Source organism: Hypomesus transpacificus, chromosome 23 (genome assembly GCF_021917145.1).
Source record: "Hypomesus transpacificus isolate Combined female chromosome 23, fHypTra1, whole genome shotgun sequence".
Taxonomy (NCBI): Eukaryota; Metazoa; Chordata; class Actinopteri; order Osmeriformes; family Osmeridae; genus Hypomesus; species Hypomesus transpacificus.
In genome coordinates this window covers 21,497,412-21,514,301 of record NC_061082.1, presented here as the reverse complement: position 1 = coordinate 21,514,301, position 16,890 = coordinate 21,497,412, and the positions used below count along the sequence as shown (strand labels likewise).

Below are 16,890 nucleotides of genomic sequence, written 5' to 3'. Positions count from 1 at the left end.
CATTTTGCAGTTTGCTCTCACCTGTTGACTCTCGAACGTCCACGCGCTGTCAGGAAGTGATGCGTCAAGCACGTTTATCATGTCCTTAAAGTCAGTGGTGCTGCTGGGCTTCACCATGGTGAAATCACTGAACTCTGACATCGGAGACATACACGACCTGAAGGACTGGCTCTGAGACAACATGTCTCCTCCCAGGACCTCCACATACTTAATAGGCCCGTCACTGTTGAGCTGGATCTGCAGATTTCTGTTGGGATTCTTGTATCCGTCAGAGTCGGCCCGTCTGATACAGCAACCCGAATTGCTCCGACTGTTTCTAGCGCACTTCACCACTAAGATGAGGAAAGTCAACAAAGACAACACTGACACAGAGGCCAGAGACACGATCAGATAAAAAGTGATTTTACTGTTCCGTTTGCTGGGCTCTGTTGTTTTTAGGTTGTAGTCTGAGATGGGCTCGTGAAGCCCGTCCTCTACCAGTATGTTGACAGTGACTGTGGCGGACTGAGCCGATTCCCCGTTGTCCTTTATCTCTATAAGCAGCCTCTGAGAAGAGTCATCCTGCTCTGAAACAGCGCGTTTAGTCCTCACCTCCCCTGTGTACAGATTCACGCTGAACAGAGAGGCGTCTGTGGCCTCCGCCAGTCTATAGGAAACCCAGGCGTTATGGCCCGAGTCAGCGTCCACTGCCGTTACTTTGGTGACGAGGTGGCCTGCTTTAGCGAACCTGGGCATCTTCTGGTGGGAGACAGAGCCCATGACAGCGGAGGGGTAAATAACAGAAGGGGCATTGTCGTTCTGGTCCAAGATAAAAACGTGAACCGTGACGTTGCTGCTCAGAGACGGAGAGCCGTGGTCCTTTGCCTGCACCTTAATCTGAAACACCTTCAGCTTCTCGTAGTCAAACGAATGCATGCTGTAGATGCTGCCGTTGTCTGAGTTCATGTAAATATAAGACGAGACAGGGACGTCTTGTACTTTAGAGTCTAACACAGAATATGATATTTTAGCATTGTTTCCAAAGTCCACGTCCGCTGCAGACACGGAGCAGATAATGGATCCAGGCGTGTTGTTTTCTTTTACATAAACACTGTAGGCCGCTTCAGTAAACTTGGGTGGGTTATCATTTACGTCCACAATCTGGACTGGAATCCTTTTCTTGCTACTTAGAGGTGGTGAGCCTGCGTCAGTAGCCGTTATCTCTATGACATACTCAGGGAATTCCTCGCGGTCCAAACCACCGTTTGTGACCAATTCGTAATGGTTGGAAAAAGACGGTTTGAGCGTAAAGGGATAATTGGGCGGCATTTGTAGTGTAATTTTTCCATTGTCACCGGAATCAGGATCTCGTGTACTAATTAACGCAACTACTGTGCCCCTTGGTGCGTCCTCACGGACTGGGCTAGGTTTGGAAGTCAGACTTATTTCAGGTGGGTTGTCATTAACGTCTATGACATCAATTTGAACGTTACATTGTCCTTCCATCTGAGGAATTCCTTTGTCTTTAGCTATAATCTCTATTCTATAGGAAGGAGTGAGTTCATAATCCAGAGATGTTTTTAAAAACATTTCCCCAGTTTGTGGATCAATATTAAATAAATCCCGTATTGTTTCTGATGTGTGATCACCTAAAGAGTATTCTATCTCTCCGTTTAGTCCATCGTCAACATCATTTGCCTCAACTTTAAGAAAAGATGTGCCTAGCGGGGTATTTTCGAATAAACTAACTTCATACATGGATTTTTCAAATACAGGGATGTTATCATTGTTATCAAGGACGGATATTATGATCTGTACAGTCCCAGATCTTACTGGAGAGCCGCCATCCAAGGCCGTTAATAGCAGCTGATGTGTCGCTTTATTCTCTCGGTCCAGAGATTTCTCCAGAACTAATTCAGGAACTTTGCGTCCATCACCAGTACCCTTGACTTTTAAACTGAAATGTTCGTTTTTGCTGAGTGTATACGATTTCAAAGAATTATCTCCAACATCCGGATCCTGCGCGCTTTCTAACGAAAAGCGCACACCCGGGGCGGTGGACTCTGCTATTTTCAACGTGCGCTCAGCCGACTGAAAATGCGGAGCATTGTCGTTAATATCCTGAATTTCCACCTCTACTCTGTGAAGCTGAAGAGGATTCTCAATAATAACTTCTAATGGGAGCAGACACTTCAAGCTTTGTCCACACAGAGTCTCTCTGTCGATTCTGTCGCTTACAATGATCTCACCTTTCCCCAAATCCACACTGAAATACTGTCTACCCGCTACGGATGCTATCCTCAAATCCCGAGTGGAAATCTCAATCACTTCCAGATTGAGGTCTTTGGCTATATTTCCCACCACGGAACCCACGCTTAGCTCCTCTGGAACGACGTAGCGAATTTGCGCAGCAACTGTATTCCAAGACAAAAACACACCGAGCAGCCAAAGCCCTTGTCCTCTCCAGCCTCTCAGGAACATGTTCCTGTCCGGTCCCAACCGCTTCATATTAATATGCTCAAACATCGTAAAATCCTGAAAACATATTCATAATAAAGCCATAAATCTATGGAGATCACCTCCCCATATTGTCCAGGTATCTAAATCCATTTTGGAGACGAAAGGCTTGTTCACTACCGTGTCTCCCAGCTCTCTGCATTGTTGGTTATGCTGTGATAAAGAGGGGGAGGGAGTAGATCTCTTTGTACAGTTCTGAACGCTATTGGTGCACATAGAGCAACGGGTAAGCCAATGGCAAACAGATTGTCTCTTAAAGTCACAGTCATTTTTCTCAGGAGCATTTAAGGGCGAGATGAAGCTGGAGATCACAACGTAATGTCCGAACGATACCTTTTACTGTGTTACAAAACATCTGAATTATTAACCGTTTTAAACGAAACCCTTTGTTTTGACAATACAAATGTATATTTTATAATCATATACCTAGAAGGAGGCTTGATAGATTGTTTAAACCGTTCAGTCTTCGAACAGATACATTTAAATGTAATTTGGAGAGAAGCAATGTCGTCTACACACCACAGTAACCATGGGCTTCACAGGCGCTATGAGCCCAGAGAGCGGAGATGTCTCTGTCCACTCCGGTGGTGCTGAAACGGTTCAGCACACACAGGCCTACGGATGCCTCCATGAACGACTGTCTGCGACCATTATTTCCCCTCGAAACACAAATAATAATGTTATTGTGGATTAAGTATATTTAATTGGCCCATGTTAAATTAAAATCGCAGTCAATAAAACTGGCACAATACGTGAACCTTCCTGAATTTCACAATCGAAACACGGTAGGCTAGGTTTGACAGGAATGTCTCAAAATAACGTTGTGAAAACATGTATTTTACAAGTTTTTACAATGATCTCACCTGCTGACTCTCGAACGTCCACGCGCTGTCAGGAAGTGATGCGTCAAGTACGTTTATCATGTCCTTAAAGTCAGTGGTGCTGCTGGGCTTCACCATGGTGAAATCACTGAACTCTGACATCGGAGACATACACGACCTGAAGGACTGGCTCTGAGACAACATGTCTCCTCCCAGGACCTCCACATACTTAATAGGCCCGTCACTGTTTAGCTGGATCTGCAGGTTTCTGTTGGGATTCTTGTATCCGTCAGAGTCAGCCCGTCTGATACAGCAACTCGAATTGTTCCCACTGTTTCTAGCGCACTTCACCACTAAGATGAGGAAAGTCAACAAAGACAACACTGACACGGACGCCAGAGAGACGATCAGATAAAAAGTGATTTTACTGTTCCGTTTGCTGGGCTCTGAAGTTTTCAAGTGGAAGTCTGAGATGGGCTCGTGAAGCCCGTCCTCTACCAGTATGTTGACAGTGACAGTTGTGGACTGAGCCGGTTCCCCGTTGTCCTTTATCTCTATAAGCAGCCTCTGAGAGGAGTCATCCTGCTCTGAAACAACGCGTTTAGTCCTCACCTCCCCTGTGTACAGATTCACGCTGAACAGAGAGGCGTCTGTGGCCTCCGCCAGTCTATAGGAAACCCAGGCGTTATGGCCCGAGTCAGCGTCCACTGCCGTTACTTTGGTGACGAGGTGGCCTGCTTTAGCGAACCGAGGCATCTTCTGGTGGGAGACAGAGCCCATGACGGCGAAGGGGTAAATGACAGAAGGGGCATTGTCGTTCTGGTCCAGAATAAAAACATGAACCGTGACGTTATTGCTCAGAGACGGAGAGCCGTGGTCCTTTGCCTGCACCTTAATCTGAAACACCTTCAGTTTCTCATAGTCAAACGAATGCATGCTGTATATGCTGCCGTTGTCTGAGTTGATGTAAACATAAGACGAGGCAGAAACGTCCTGCACTTTCGTGTCTAGTATAGAGTATGATATCTTGGCATTTTCTCCCAAGTCAAGATCAGAGGCGGACACTGAATATATGATTGATCCAGCCACTCCGTTCTCTTTTATATAAACAGTATATGACGGTTGAGAGAAAATGGGAGGATTGTCATTAACGTCCACAATTTTCACAATGATTTCTTTTTGCGTCGAGAGAGGAGGTGAACCCAAATCTGACGCAAAAATGTTTATTTTGTATTCAGGAAATTCCTCTCGGTCGAGTTTAGCGTCTGTTACGATAGCGTAATTATCTGAAAACGATGGTTGCAGTTTGAATGGATATTCTGCCGGTAAAGTTAGTCTGACCTTCCCGTTGTCCAACGAATCTAGGTCTTTTGCGCCGATCAATGCAACTACTGTTCCCAACGGAGCGTCTTCTTTCACTGAGTTAGGTAAAGAGGTGAGAACTATTTCGGGCGTGTTGTCATTTACATCTAAGATTTCTACCTGGACGGAACAATGGCGGTCCATGACGGGGGCGCCTTTGTCTGCTGCACGGATGTCAAACTCATACATTTTCCTGTTTTCATAATCCAGGACGCCTGTCACCGTGATTTGACCCGATTTAGAATCAACAGAGAACATGTTCTGTATAAAGTCTGGAGTTTGTTCTGCAAAAGAATACTCGATATCTCCATTGACGCCCTCATCAACATCAGTTGCTTTGACTTCCAAAACGACAGTGCCTGCAGGTACATTTTCTCGTAATGACGAGTCATACATAGATTTTTCGAAAATGGGTGCATTGTCATTGTTATCTAAAACCTGAACTGTGATCTCTGTTGTACCCGATCGGGCAGGGTTCCCCCCATCTACAGCTGTAAGTATAAGCTGATGAACGGCCTGCGTCTCTCTGTCTAGCGTTTTTTGTAAAACCAATTCAGGTATTTTTGTACCATCTCTATTCGTTTTCATCTTTATAGTAAAAAAATCATTTTTGTTGAGTTTGTAAGAGCTGATCGAATTTCCACCTACGTCTGGGTCCTGCGCTCCTTTCAGAGGAAACCGTGCTCCCGTTGCTGTGGACTCGGCGATATTAAGAACTCGCTCAGTAGAGAGAAAGCTCGGGCCGTTATCATTTATATCCTGGATTTCAACCTCAACACGGTGTAGCTGAAGAGGGTCCTCGATTATAATCTGCAGTGGCAACACACATGTGAGGCTTTGTTCACACAAGCTCTCTCTGTCTATTCGTTCACTAACCACGAGCTCACCCTTTACCGAATCCACGTTGAAAAACGGTTTGCTGCCATCGGTGGCTATCCTCAGTTTTCGAGTAAAAATCTCAGGTGCGCCCAAGCCAAGATCCTTAGCTATATTCCCCACTACGGATCCTTCCTTCAACTCTTCTGGGATGGTGTAGCGGATCTGTGCTTCTACTGTATTCCACAGCAGAAGCAGCAGCCATAGCAATCGCTTGGGAACAAACATTCTCCCAACTAAAGTATCCATTTCGAGGGAAGATGCCTGCTCCATTCAAACGACGTCCTTATTCCAGAATACATTGCACTCTATATACCGTTTATTCGAGCAGTGATGTGATACACAATCACTGTGAGCGCAGATTGCATTTCTGACTAGCATAGTGATGTATATGATGCTGTGAAGAGGGAGAGAGAAGATCCCTTTGTAAGAGTCAGCAGGCTATTGGTGCATGGAGCTCCAATAGGAATCGACTGGGAGCCTAGCTGTCTTAAAGCAGCAGTGTACTAAATACATAATACATTTGGCAATTTCACAATGGTCTCTATAGACCCATAACAACTGTGCTATAAAAATTACATATTTACCTTCACAGGAGTTACATATGAGAGGCATATTTGAATACAATATCAGAGGCATACTGGGCTTGTTTTGTCTGTGTTTTTCTTGATAGAAGGCTCAATTTTCAATTGTATGGTGGTATTGTGACCACAAGACAAGTAAACAGATTCCTCGAAATTCGTAACAAAACACACATTCGAAAAAAATATGTTAACCTGTCACCTTTACACAAAATCGAGCGAAATCCATAGATTAAACAGGAGGTAGTTTTGGCTTGTAGTGGTCTGACAACGGAACGTTTATTTATTTCTGTTTCAAAATATATATGTATGTATGTATATATATATATATATATATATATATATATTACCTTTGCATTAGAATCCTGTATAAAATATCTGTGCCCATTGTTCATTCTTGTTGGAAAAATACTGCATGTTTAAATTCAGCAATAATGTTTTCCACACTCTCCCATAGTTACTGTTCCACACCGGGAGTCGAGCAGAAGAACAGGGGAACGAAGTGGACAAAGCGCTGCATTTCAGAACATTGGACAGCACCACTGTGGAGTTTGAGTCGCAAAAAGGCAAGAATGACATTCATTTGATTTGGCTTTGGGGGTGTTCGAGTCTGGGTGGATGAACGTGAGTATTTGATGGACAGAAGATTAGCGGGTAACCAATGTATATGATCGCTATTTTATGCTAAGCTAGTGTATTAACAGTAAAGGCGGATGTTGCTTTGGAAGAATTAAGGTAAATAACACATTGTAGAAGCATATACGTGTGCCCAATGACATATAAAATCAGAATCTATAAAGAAGATCAGTTGCTGACAACTGTTTTCTTAAAACTTGCAAAACCTCACCTGTTGGCTCTCGAACGTCCACGCGCTGTCAGGAAGTGATGCGTCAAGCACGTTTATCATGTCCTTAAAGTCAGTGGTGCTGCTGGGCTTCACCATGGTGAAATCACTGAACTCTGACATCGGAGACATACACGACCTGAAGGACTGGCTCTGAGACAACATGTCTCCTCCCAGGACCTCCACATACTTAATAGGCCCGTCACTGTTTAGCTGGATCTGCAGGTTTCTGTTGGGATTCTTGTATCCGTCAGAGTCAGCCCGTCTGATACAACAACTCGAGTTGCTCCTGCTGTTTCTAGCGCACTTCACCACTAAGATGAGGAAAGTTAACAAAGACAACACTGACACGGAGGCCAGAGACACGATCAGATAAAAAGTGATTTTACTGTTCCGTTTGCTGGGCTCTGTTGTTTTGAGGTGGAAGTCTGAGATGGGCTCGTGAAGCCCGTCCTCTACCAGTATGTTGACAGTGACTGTGGCGGACTGGACCGGTTCCCCGTTGTCCTTTATCTCTATAAGCAGCCTCTGAGAGGAGTCATCCTGCTCTGAAACAGTGCGTTTAGTCCTCACCTCCCCTGTGTACAGATTCACGCTGAACAGAGAGGCGTCTGTGGCCTCCGCCAGTCTATAGGAAACCCAGGCGTTATGGCCCGAGTCAGCGTCCACTGCCGTTACTTTGGTGACGAGGTGGCCTGCTTTAGCGAACCGGGGCATCTTCTGGTGGGAGACAGAGCCCATGACAGTAGAGGGGTAAATAACAGAAGGGGCATTGTCGTTCTGGTCCAGAATAAAAACATGAACCGTGACGTTGCTGCTCAGAGACGGAGAGCCGTGGTCCTTTGCCTGCACCTTAATCTGAAACACCTTCAGCTTTTCGTAGTCAAACGAGTGCATGCTGTAGATGCTGCCGTTGTCTGAGTTGATGTAAACATAAGACGAGGCAGAAACGTCCTGCACTTTTGTGTCTAGTATAGAGTATGATATCTTGGCATTTTCTCCTGTATCTGGATCAGAGGCGGTTACTGAACACAATATCGATCCCGGGGTTCCGTTTTCTTTCACATACACCGTATATAACGTCTGAGAGAAAACCGGGGGATTATCGTTAACGTCGAGAACTCTAACCGTAATGATCTGCCGTGATGATAGAGGGGGTGTCCCAGAATCCTCTGCTACTATATCTATGCTGTACTCTGCATTTGATTCCCTGTCCAGCGTGATATCAGTAAGCAAAGCGTAATTGTTAGACATTGATTGCTTTAATTTAAATGGAATGCCGGGTGGTAAAGTTAGACTAACCTTACCGTTATTGCCTGAATCTAAATCTTTTGTTCGTAGGAGAGCTACAACAGTGCCGATTGTTGCGTCTTCTTTGACAGGGTTGGGTTTAGATTTCAGAATGATTTCAGGGACATTGTCGTTCACATCAATTATGTCTATTTCAACTGTACACAGTCCATGCATTGCAAGAGTTCCTTTGTCTGTTGCAAGAATATCAAATTTATGAAAGCTTGCATTTTCAAAATCTAGCTTTCCATGGACAGCTATTTCTCCCGTTTCAGAATCAACTGTAAACAGATTCTGAATGAATTCAGGAGTGTGTGGCTCAAAAGTGTAAACTATTTCTCCATTGACACCTTCGTCTAGATCTAAAGCTTTAACGGTTAGAATAATGGTTCCTACCTGGGTGCTTTCTACCAGTTTTGCGTCATAAAGTGACTTTTCAAATGTTGGTGCATTGTCATTATGATCTAAAACTCGAACAATGATTTCTGTTGTGCCAGATCTCGCTGGATTTCCACCATCTACAGCCGTTAGATATAGAGTGTGTGTTGCTAATTGCTCTCTGTCTAACATTTTATCTAAAACTAACTCGGGAACTTTTGTACCATCCTTGTTAGTTTTGACATTCAAATTAAAATGTCCATTTTTACTGAGTGTGTATGATCGAATGGAATTAGAGCCCACGTCCGGATCTTGGGCGGAATCTAAACGAAACTTCACACCCGGTACCGTAGACTCGGCAACGCTCAAGACATTCTGGTTGCTTTGAAAAACAGGCGAATTGTCATTTATGTCATTGATATCAATTTCAACACGATGCATCTGAAGTGGGTTTTCTACGATAGCTTCTAAAGGCAACAGACAACCGGCGCTTTGTCCACATAGGCTCTCTCTGTCTATCCTTTCATTAACAATGAGCTCTCCTTTCCCCAAGTCCACAGTGAAATACTGCTTACCGCCCTCTGAGTCTATTCTTAGTTCACGGTCATAAATCTCCGAAATTTCCAATCCCAGATCTTTAGCTAAATTTCCAACAACGGATCCCACGTTCATCTCCTCTGGAATTGAGTAGCGAGTCTGCGCCTCCGTTATATTCCACAACAGAGAGAGCAATATCACCGTCCGCAAATGTAAAAACATCGTTCCAAATAGGATTCCCATGCTTGAGAAAAAGAACAGTTGCCAGATGTCTTAATTTGTTAGACATTGCCAGTACATGTAATAACGGTCAAGAGATCTTACTGATCATCGCTGCACAAACGGTTTGTAATTTCCATTCTGCGGTTGCAGCTCCGTCCTTCTCAGCCCTAGTCATTGCACGATTATGGTGCTGTAGCCTAGGGAGGGAGCGGATTTCTTTGTGCATCTCGGTGTGCTATTGGTGCTCTAGTGCTCCAATAGACTGTGAGCAATGCTGGTCCTTAAACACACAGTACAGTATGTGAGGCATGATGTGAAGCTCAAGGTCTAACAGAAATTTATGTCGACGTACAGTTTTACAATATTATTTGTTTGACTACGTCTAAAACTAAGAATGATTCAATTTCAAGATACACATTTTGATGTTGAAATATACAAAGATTGCAAGATACAAAAAAGAACGAATGTGAAAGCAGTGAACGGCTTTTCAAAACTATATTTACCATAAAAGCCGTGGAAGTTATCAAAATGCAGTGTAATCAGCATCAAGAAACAAACCGTATCGAACAGAATCTTATTGTTAATTATATTTCAGCAAAAACAATAAAGGTCCTATCTTTCAGACTATTACTATAGTATATTAAGATTATAACTGTCATATGTACAAAATGTAATCATTGAAAAATCTATGTTTCCGGTTAACATGTTATAGGCTTAATATTATGATGACACAGAAGTCAAAACACGAGGAACAGAAAATCAGAACCATGGACAGCGTCACACTCTAGCCCCGAGGGCGAGCGAAGAGCACAGCCCCTCAAAATGCCCTCGTTTCCTCAAGAGCAAAGACAACTTATTATTTAGGATGAAGGTGATAGTCCTTCTAATTATTCTTGTATATAGGGAGTCAGGTGGCTGAGCGGTTAGGGAATTGGGCTAGTAATCTGACGGTCGCCAGTTTGATTCCCGGCCGTGTCAAATGACATTTTGTCCTTGAGCAAGGCACTTCACTCTACTTGCCTCGGGGGAATGTCCCTGTACTTACTGTAAGTCGCTCTGGATAAGAGTGTCTGCTAAATTACTAAATGTAAATGTATTCGTGTTACTAACCTAAAACGTAAAAAGAGTGAGAGAAGAACCCAGTTTTATCAAATGCAATGGACCCAGGCTGACAAGAAAATAAGTTGAAAGAAAAAGATGAATATGCTACCGTTGACATTAGGCTCTAAAACATCAAACCTCATTACAAATACAAATATATTGAATTAACGATGACTTGGTCACCAAGCAGACGAGACCAAATACAAATGTTGTGCCGAGCTCACCTGTTGACTCTCGAACGTCCACGCGCTGTCAGGAAGTGATGCGTCAAGCACGTTTATCATGTCCTTAAAGTCAGTGGTGCTGCTGGGCTTCACCATGGTGAAATCACTGAACTCTGACATCGGAGACATACACGACCTGAAGGACTGGCTCTGAGACAACATGTCTCCTCCCAGGACCTCCACATACTTAATAGGCCCGTCACTGTTGAGCTGGATCTGCAGGTTTCTGTTGGGATTCTTGTGTCCGTCAGAGTCAGCCCGTCTGATACAACAATTCGAATTGTTCCGACTGTTTCTAGCGCACTTCACCACTAAGATGAGGAAAGTCAACAAAGACAGCACTGACACGGAGGCCAGAGACACGATCAGATAAAAAGTGATTTTACTGTTCCGTTTGCTGGGCTCTGTTGTTTTGAGGTGGAAGTCTGAGATGGGCTCATGAAGCCCGTCCTCTACCAGTATGTTGACAGTGACTGTGGCGGACTGGACCGGTTCCCCGTTGTCCTTTATCTCTATAAGCAGCCTTTGAGAAGAGTCATCCTGCTCTAAAACAGCTCGTTTAATCCTCACCTCCCCTGTATACAGATTCACGCTGAACAGAGAGGCGTCTGTGGCCTCCGCCAGTCTATAGGAAACCCAGGCGTTATGGCCCGAGTCAGCGTCCACTGCCGTTACTTTGGTGACGAGGTGGCCTGCTTTAGCGAACCGGGGCATCTTCTGGTGGGAAACAGAGCCCATGACAGCGGAGGGGTAAATAACAGAAGGGGCATTGTCGTTCTGGTCCAAGATAAAAACTTGAACCGTGACGTTGCTGCTCAGAGACGGAGAGCCGTGGTCCTTTGCCTGCACCTGAATCTGAAACACCTTTAGCTTCTCGTAGTCAAACGAGTGCATACTGTAGATGCTGCCGTTGTCTGAGTTGATGTAAACATAAGACGAGGCAGAAACGTCCTGCACTTTCGTGTCTAGTATAGAGTATGATATCTTGGCATTTTCTCCTGTATCTGGATCAGAGGCGGATACTGAACATAATATCGATCCAGGTGTTCGGTTTTCTTTCACATACACCGTATATAACGGCTGGGAGAAAACCGGGGGATTATCGTTAACATCAAGAACTTTAACCGTAATGATCTGCCTTGATGATAGAGGGGGTGTCCCAGAATCCTCTGCAGTTATCACTATTCTGTACTCAGCATTTGATTCCCTGTCCAGTGCAAGATCAGTAAGCAAAGCGTAATTGTTAGACATTGATTGCTTTAATTTAAATGGTATGTCCTTCGGTAAAGTTAGACTAACTTTACCGTTATCGCCTGAATCAAAATCTTTTGCTCGTAGAAGAGCTACAACAGTGCCAATTGGTGCGTCTTCCCTGACAGGGTTGGGTTTAGATTTCAAAATAACCTCTGGGATATTGTCGTTCAAATCTATTACGTCTATTTCAACTGTACAAAGTCCTTGCATTGCAAGAGGTCCTTTGTCTGTTGCTACAACATCAAATTTGTGAACACCTGCATTTTCAAAATCTATCTTGCCACGGACAGCTATTTCTCCCGTTTCAGAATCAATTGAGAACATATTCTGAATTAATTCAAGAGTGTGTGGCTCAAAAGAATACAATATTTCGCCATTGACACCTTCGTCTAGATCTAAAGCTTTAACGGTTAGAATAATTGTCCCAACTTGGGTGTTTTCTAGCAGTTTTGCGTCATAAAGTGACTTTTCAAATGTAGGTGGGTTGTCATTATTATCCAGCACTCGAACAATTATTTCTGTTGTGCCAGATCTTGCTGGATTTCCGCCATCTACGGCCGTTAGATAGAGACTGTGTGTTGCTATTTGCTCTCTGTCTAACATTTTATGTAAAACTAACTCAGGAACTTTATTCCCATCTTTAGTTTTAATATTCAAAGTAAAATGCTCGTTTTTACTGAGTGTATATGAGCGTACTGTATTTGAGCCAACGTCCGGGTCTTGAGCCGAATCTAAACGAAACTTCACACCCGGTACCGTAGACTCAGCAACGCTCAAGACATTCTGGTTGCTTTGAAAAACAGGTGAATTGTCATTTATGTCATTTATCTCAATTTCAACACGATGCATCTGAAGTGGGTTTTCTACGATTGCTTCTAAAGGCAACAGACAACCGGCGCTTTGTCCACATAGGCTTTCTCTGTCTATCCTCTCATTAACAATGAGCTCGCCTTTCCCCAAGTCCACAGTGAAATACTGCTTACCGCCCTCTGAGTCTATTCGTAGTTCACGGTCATAAATCTCCGAAATTTCCAATCCCAGATCTTTAGCTAAATTTCCAACAACGGATCCCACGTTCATCTCCTCTGGAATTGAGTAGCGAGTCTGCGCCTCCGTTATATTCCACAACAGAGAGAGCAATATCACCGTCCGCAAATGCAAAAACATCGTTCCAAATAGGATTCCCATGCTTGAGAAAAAGAACAGTTGCCAGATGTCTTGATTTGTTAGACATTGCCAGTACATGTAATAACGGTCAAGAGATCTTACTGATCATCGCTGCACAAACGATTTGTAATTTCCATTCTGCGGTTGCAGCTCCGTCCTTCTCAGCCCTAGTCATTGCACGATTATGGTGCTGTAGCCTAGGGAGGGAGCAGATCTCTTTGTGCATCTCGGTATGCTATTGGTGCTCTAGTGCTCCAATGAGCAGTGCCGCTTCTTAAACACACAGTACAGTATGTGAGGCATGATGTGAAGCTCAAGGTCTTACAGAAAGTTGTGTCGACGTACAGTTTTACAATAGTATTTGTTTGACTACGTCTAACAGTAAGAAAGATTCAAATTCAAGATACACATTTTGATGTTGAAAGATACAAAGATTGCAAGATACAAAAAAATAAAAAATAATAGGCCATGTGAAAGCAGTGAACGGCTTTTCAAAACTATATTGTCATAAAAGCTGTGGAAGTAATCATTATGCAGTGTAATGAGCATCAAGAAGAAAAAAAACGTATCGAACATAATCTAATTTTAAATTATATTTCAGCACAACCAATGAAGGTCATGTTTTTCAGAAATGTATATTAATATTATAACTGTCATACGTAAAACATGTCATAATTGAAAAATCTATATGGGTTTCCGGTTAACATGTTATAGGCTTAATATTATGATGACACAGAAGTCAAAACACGAGGAACAGAAAATCAGAACCATGGACAGCGCCACACTCTAGCCCCGAGGGCGAGCGAAGAGCACAGCCCCTCAAAATGCCCTAGTTTCCTCAAGAGCAAAGACAACTTATCATTTAGGATGAAGCGGATAGTCCTTCTAATTATTTGTGTTACTAACCTAAAACGTAAAAAGAGTGAGGGAAGAACCCAGTTTGATCAAATGCAATGGACCCAGGCTGACAAGAAAATAAGTAGAAAGAAAAAGATGAATATGCTACCGTTGACATTAGGCTCAAAAACGTCAAACCTCATTACAAGTACAAATATATCGAATTAACGATGACTTGGTCACCAAGCAGACGAAACCAAATACAAATGTTGTGCTGAGCTCACCTGTTGACTCTCGAACGTCCACGCGCTGTCAGGAAGTGATGCGTCAAGTACGTTTATCATGTCCTTAAAGTCAGTGGTGCTGCTGGGCTTCACCATGGTGAAATCACTGAACTCGGACATCGGAGACATACACGACCTGAAGGACTGGCTCTGAGACAACATGTCTCCTCCCAGGACCTCTACATACTTAATAGGCCCGTCACTGTTGAGCTGGATCTGCAGGTTTCTGTTGGGATTCTTGTATCCGTCAGAGTCAGCCCGTCTGATACAACAACCGGAATTACTCCGACTGTTTCTAGCGCACTTCACCACTAAGATGAGGAAAGTCAACAAAGACAACACTGACACGGAGGCCAGAGACACGATCAGATAAAAAGTGATTTTACTGTTCCGTTTGCTGGGCTCTGAAGTTTTCAAGTGAAAGTCTGAGACGGGTTCGTGAAACCCGTCTTCTACCAGTATGTTGACAGTGACTGTGGCGGACTGAGCCGGTTCCCCGTTGTCCTTTATCTCTATAAGCAGCCTCTGAGAGGAGTCATCCTGCTCTGAAACAGCACGTTTAGTCCTCACCTCCCCTGTGTACAGATTCACGCTGAACAGAGAGGCGTCTGTGGCCTCCGCCAGTCTATAGGAAACCCAGGCGTTATGGCCCGAGTCAGCGTCCACTGCCGTTACTTTGGTGACAAGGTGGCCTGCTTTAGCGAACCGGGGCATCTTCTGGTGGGAGACAGAGCCCATGACGGCGGAGGGGTAAATAACAGAAGGGGCATTGTCGTTCTGGTCCAAGATAAAAACATGAACCGTGACGTTGCTGCTCAGAGACGGAGAGCCGTGGTCCTTTGCCTGCACCTGAATCTGAAACACCTTCAGCTTCTCGTAGTCAAACGAATGCATGCTGTAGATGCTGCCGTTGTCTGAGTTTACGTAAAAATAAGACGAGGTCGAGACGTCCTGTACTTTCGTGCTCAGTATAGAGTATGATATCTTGGCATTTTCTCCCGTATCTGGATCTGATGCAGACACAGAGCACAGTATAGACCCCGGAGTGAGATTCTCCTTCACGTAAATTGTGTATGACGGCTGACTAAAAACAGGCGAGTTATCATTTACGTCTAAGATACGAACTCTAATTGTTTTCTCTGAGCTGAGAGACGGCGTCCCGGCATCGGATGCTCTAATCTCAACGGCATACTCTGAATTAGTTTCCCGGTCTAGAACTGCATTGGTCACCAAAGCATAGTTATTAGATATGGATGGCTTTAAAGTAAATGGTAAACCAGACGGTAAACTGATGCTAACTTTACCATTGCTCCCAGAGTCTATGTCTTTGGCGCTGATCAACGCAACAACAGTTCCAACAGGAGCATCTTCTTTAACTGGACTGGGCTGAGATTTCAAAATGATTTCGGGGGCATTGTCGTTTAAATCCATGATATCTATATTTACACTACAGACCCCTTCCATAGACGGATACCCTTTGTCTGTTGCAAGAATGTCAAATTTAAAGGAATGGCTTGCCTCGTAATCTATGTCTCCCTGTACCTTTACTTCGCCTGTCTGGTGATCTATACTTATCATGTCCTGTATTGAGTCTGATGTGTGAGGTCCAAATGAATATACTATCTCACTGTTGATTCCTTCATCGAGGTCTACTGCTTTGCTAGTGACAACTACCGTTCCGGCTGGAGTGTTTTCAGCTAATTTAACATCATATGTGCTTTCTTCAAAAAAAGGTGCATTATCATTTATATCCAGCACGTGAATAGTGATTTCTGCTGTCCCTGATTTCGCTGGAATACCGCCATCTACGGCTGTGAGTCGTAAGCGGTGCGTGGCCTGTTTTTCTCTATCTAACGCTTTTTCTAAAACTAGTTCTGGGACTTTAGATCCATCTTTCTTTGTTTTAATATCTAAAACAAAATGTTCATTTTTATTGATGATGTATGAGCGTAACGAGTTGGAGCCAACATCTGGGTCTTGGGCTGACTCTAAACGGAATCTTGCACCTGGCATTTTGGACTCGGGAATATTCAAAACATTTTGACTATTTTGGAAAACTGGAGAATTATCGTTTATGTCCTGTATCTCGATCTCAGCTCGATACATTTGCAGTGGGTTTTCTACGATAGCTTCTAAAGGCAACAGACAACCGGCGCTTTGTCCACATAGGCTCTCTCTGTCTATCCTCTCATTAACAATGAGCTCGCCTTTCCCCATGTCCACAGTGAAAAACTGCTTACCGCCCTCAGAGGTAATTCTCAGTTTACGATCAGAAATCTCCGAGATTTGCAAACCAAGATCTTTCGCAATGTTCCCAACAACGGATCCCATATCTAGCTCCTCGGGAACGGTGTAGCGCGTCTGCGCCTCTATTGTATTCCATAGCAGCGAGGACAGCAGCAACGCACACCACAATAACACCCTTAGCTTCATTAAAGTTTCCATTTCCACGAACGTATCCTTAGATTAGACAAATGTTTTATATTCCAATGCATTGCAGGACGACGCAGCCAAATGAAAGCTATTATTTTCAATAAAGTGAACAACGTTCTCCTATCTCTGTATCCGAGTGAAGCTCCGTCTCCTTCAGCTCTATAAGCATTATGTTGTAGATTG

The 16,890-nt window shown here is 43.8% G+C and overlaps 3 protein-coding genes across 24 annotated transcripts in view; all 3 read right to left on the bottom strand.

Annotated features, from left to right (window-relative positions):
* Positions 1 to 16,890, bottom strand: part of LOC124484882 (protocadherin gamma-C5-like) — a 97,340-nt gene that overhangs the window by 10,475 nt on the left and 69,975 nt on the right. The window contains exon 1 of one of the 22 annotated variants that reach the window (XM_047045976.1): positions 22 to 2,599. The exons of 18 other annotated variants lie outside the window; for them this stretch is intronic. In XM_047045976.1, the coding sequence (XP_046901932.1) occupies positions 22 to 2,505 (2,484 nt within the window). In that variant the 5' untranslated portion in view covers positions 2,506 to 2,599. Of the gene's footprint in view, positions 1 to 21; positions 2,600 to 16,890 lie in introns of those variants that run through there. 3 more of the 22 variants (XM_047045975.1, XM_047045981.1, XM_047045979.1) reach the window with 3 other exon arrangements.
* On the bottom strand, positions 6,963 to 13,702 carry LOC124485498 (protocadherin gamma-C5-like). Its single transcript, XM_047047142.1, has 3 exons — positions 13,593 to 13,702; positions 10,706 to 13,118; positions 6,963 to 8,063 (listed from the first exon to the last, which is right to left on the bottom strand). The coding sequence occupies exons 1-3, from the start codon at positions 13,700 to 13,702 to the stop codon at positions 6,963 to 6,965; spliced, it is 3,624 nt and encodes a 1,207-aa protein (XP_046903098.1).
* Positions 14,230 to 16,848, bottom strand: LOC124485495 (protocadherin gamma-C5-like). Its single transcript, XM_047047138.1, has one exon. It carries the CDS (start codon positions 16,717 to 16,719, stop codon positions 14,230 to 14,232), a length of 2,490 nt encoding a protein of 829 aa, XP_046903094.1. The 5' UTR covers positions 16,720 to 16,848.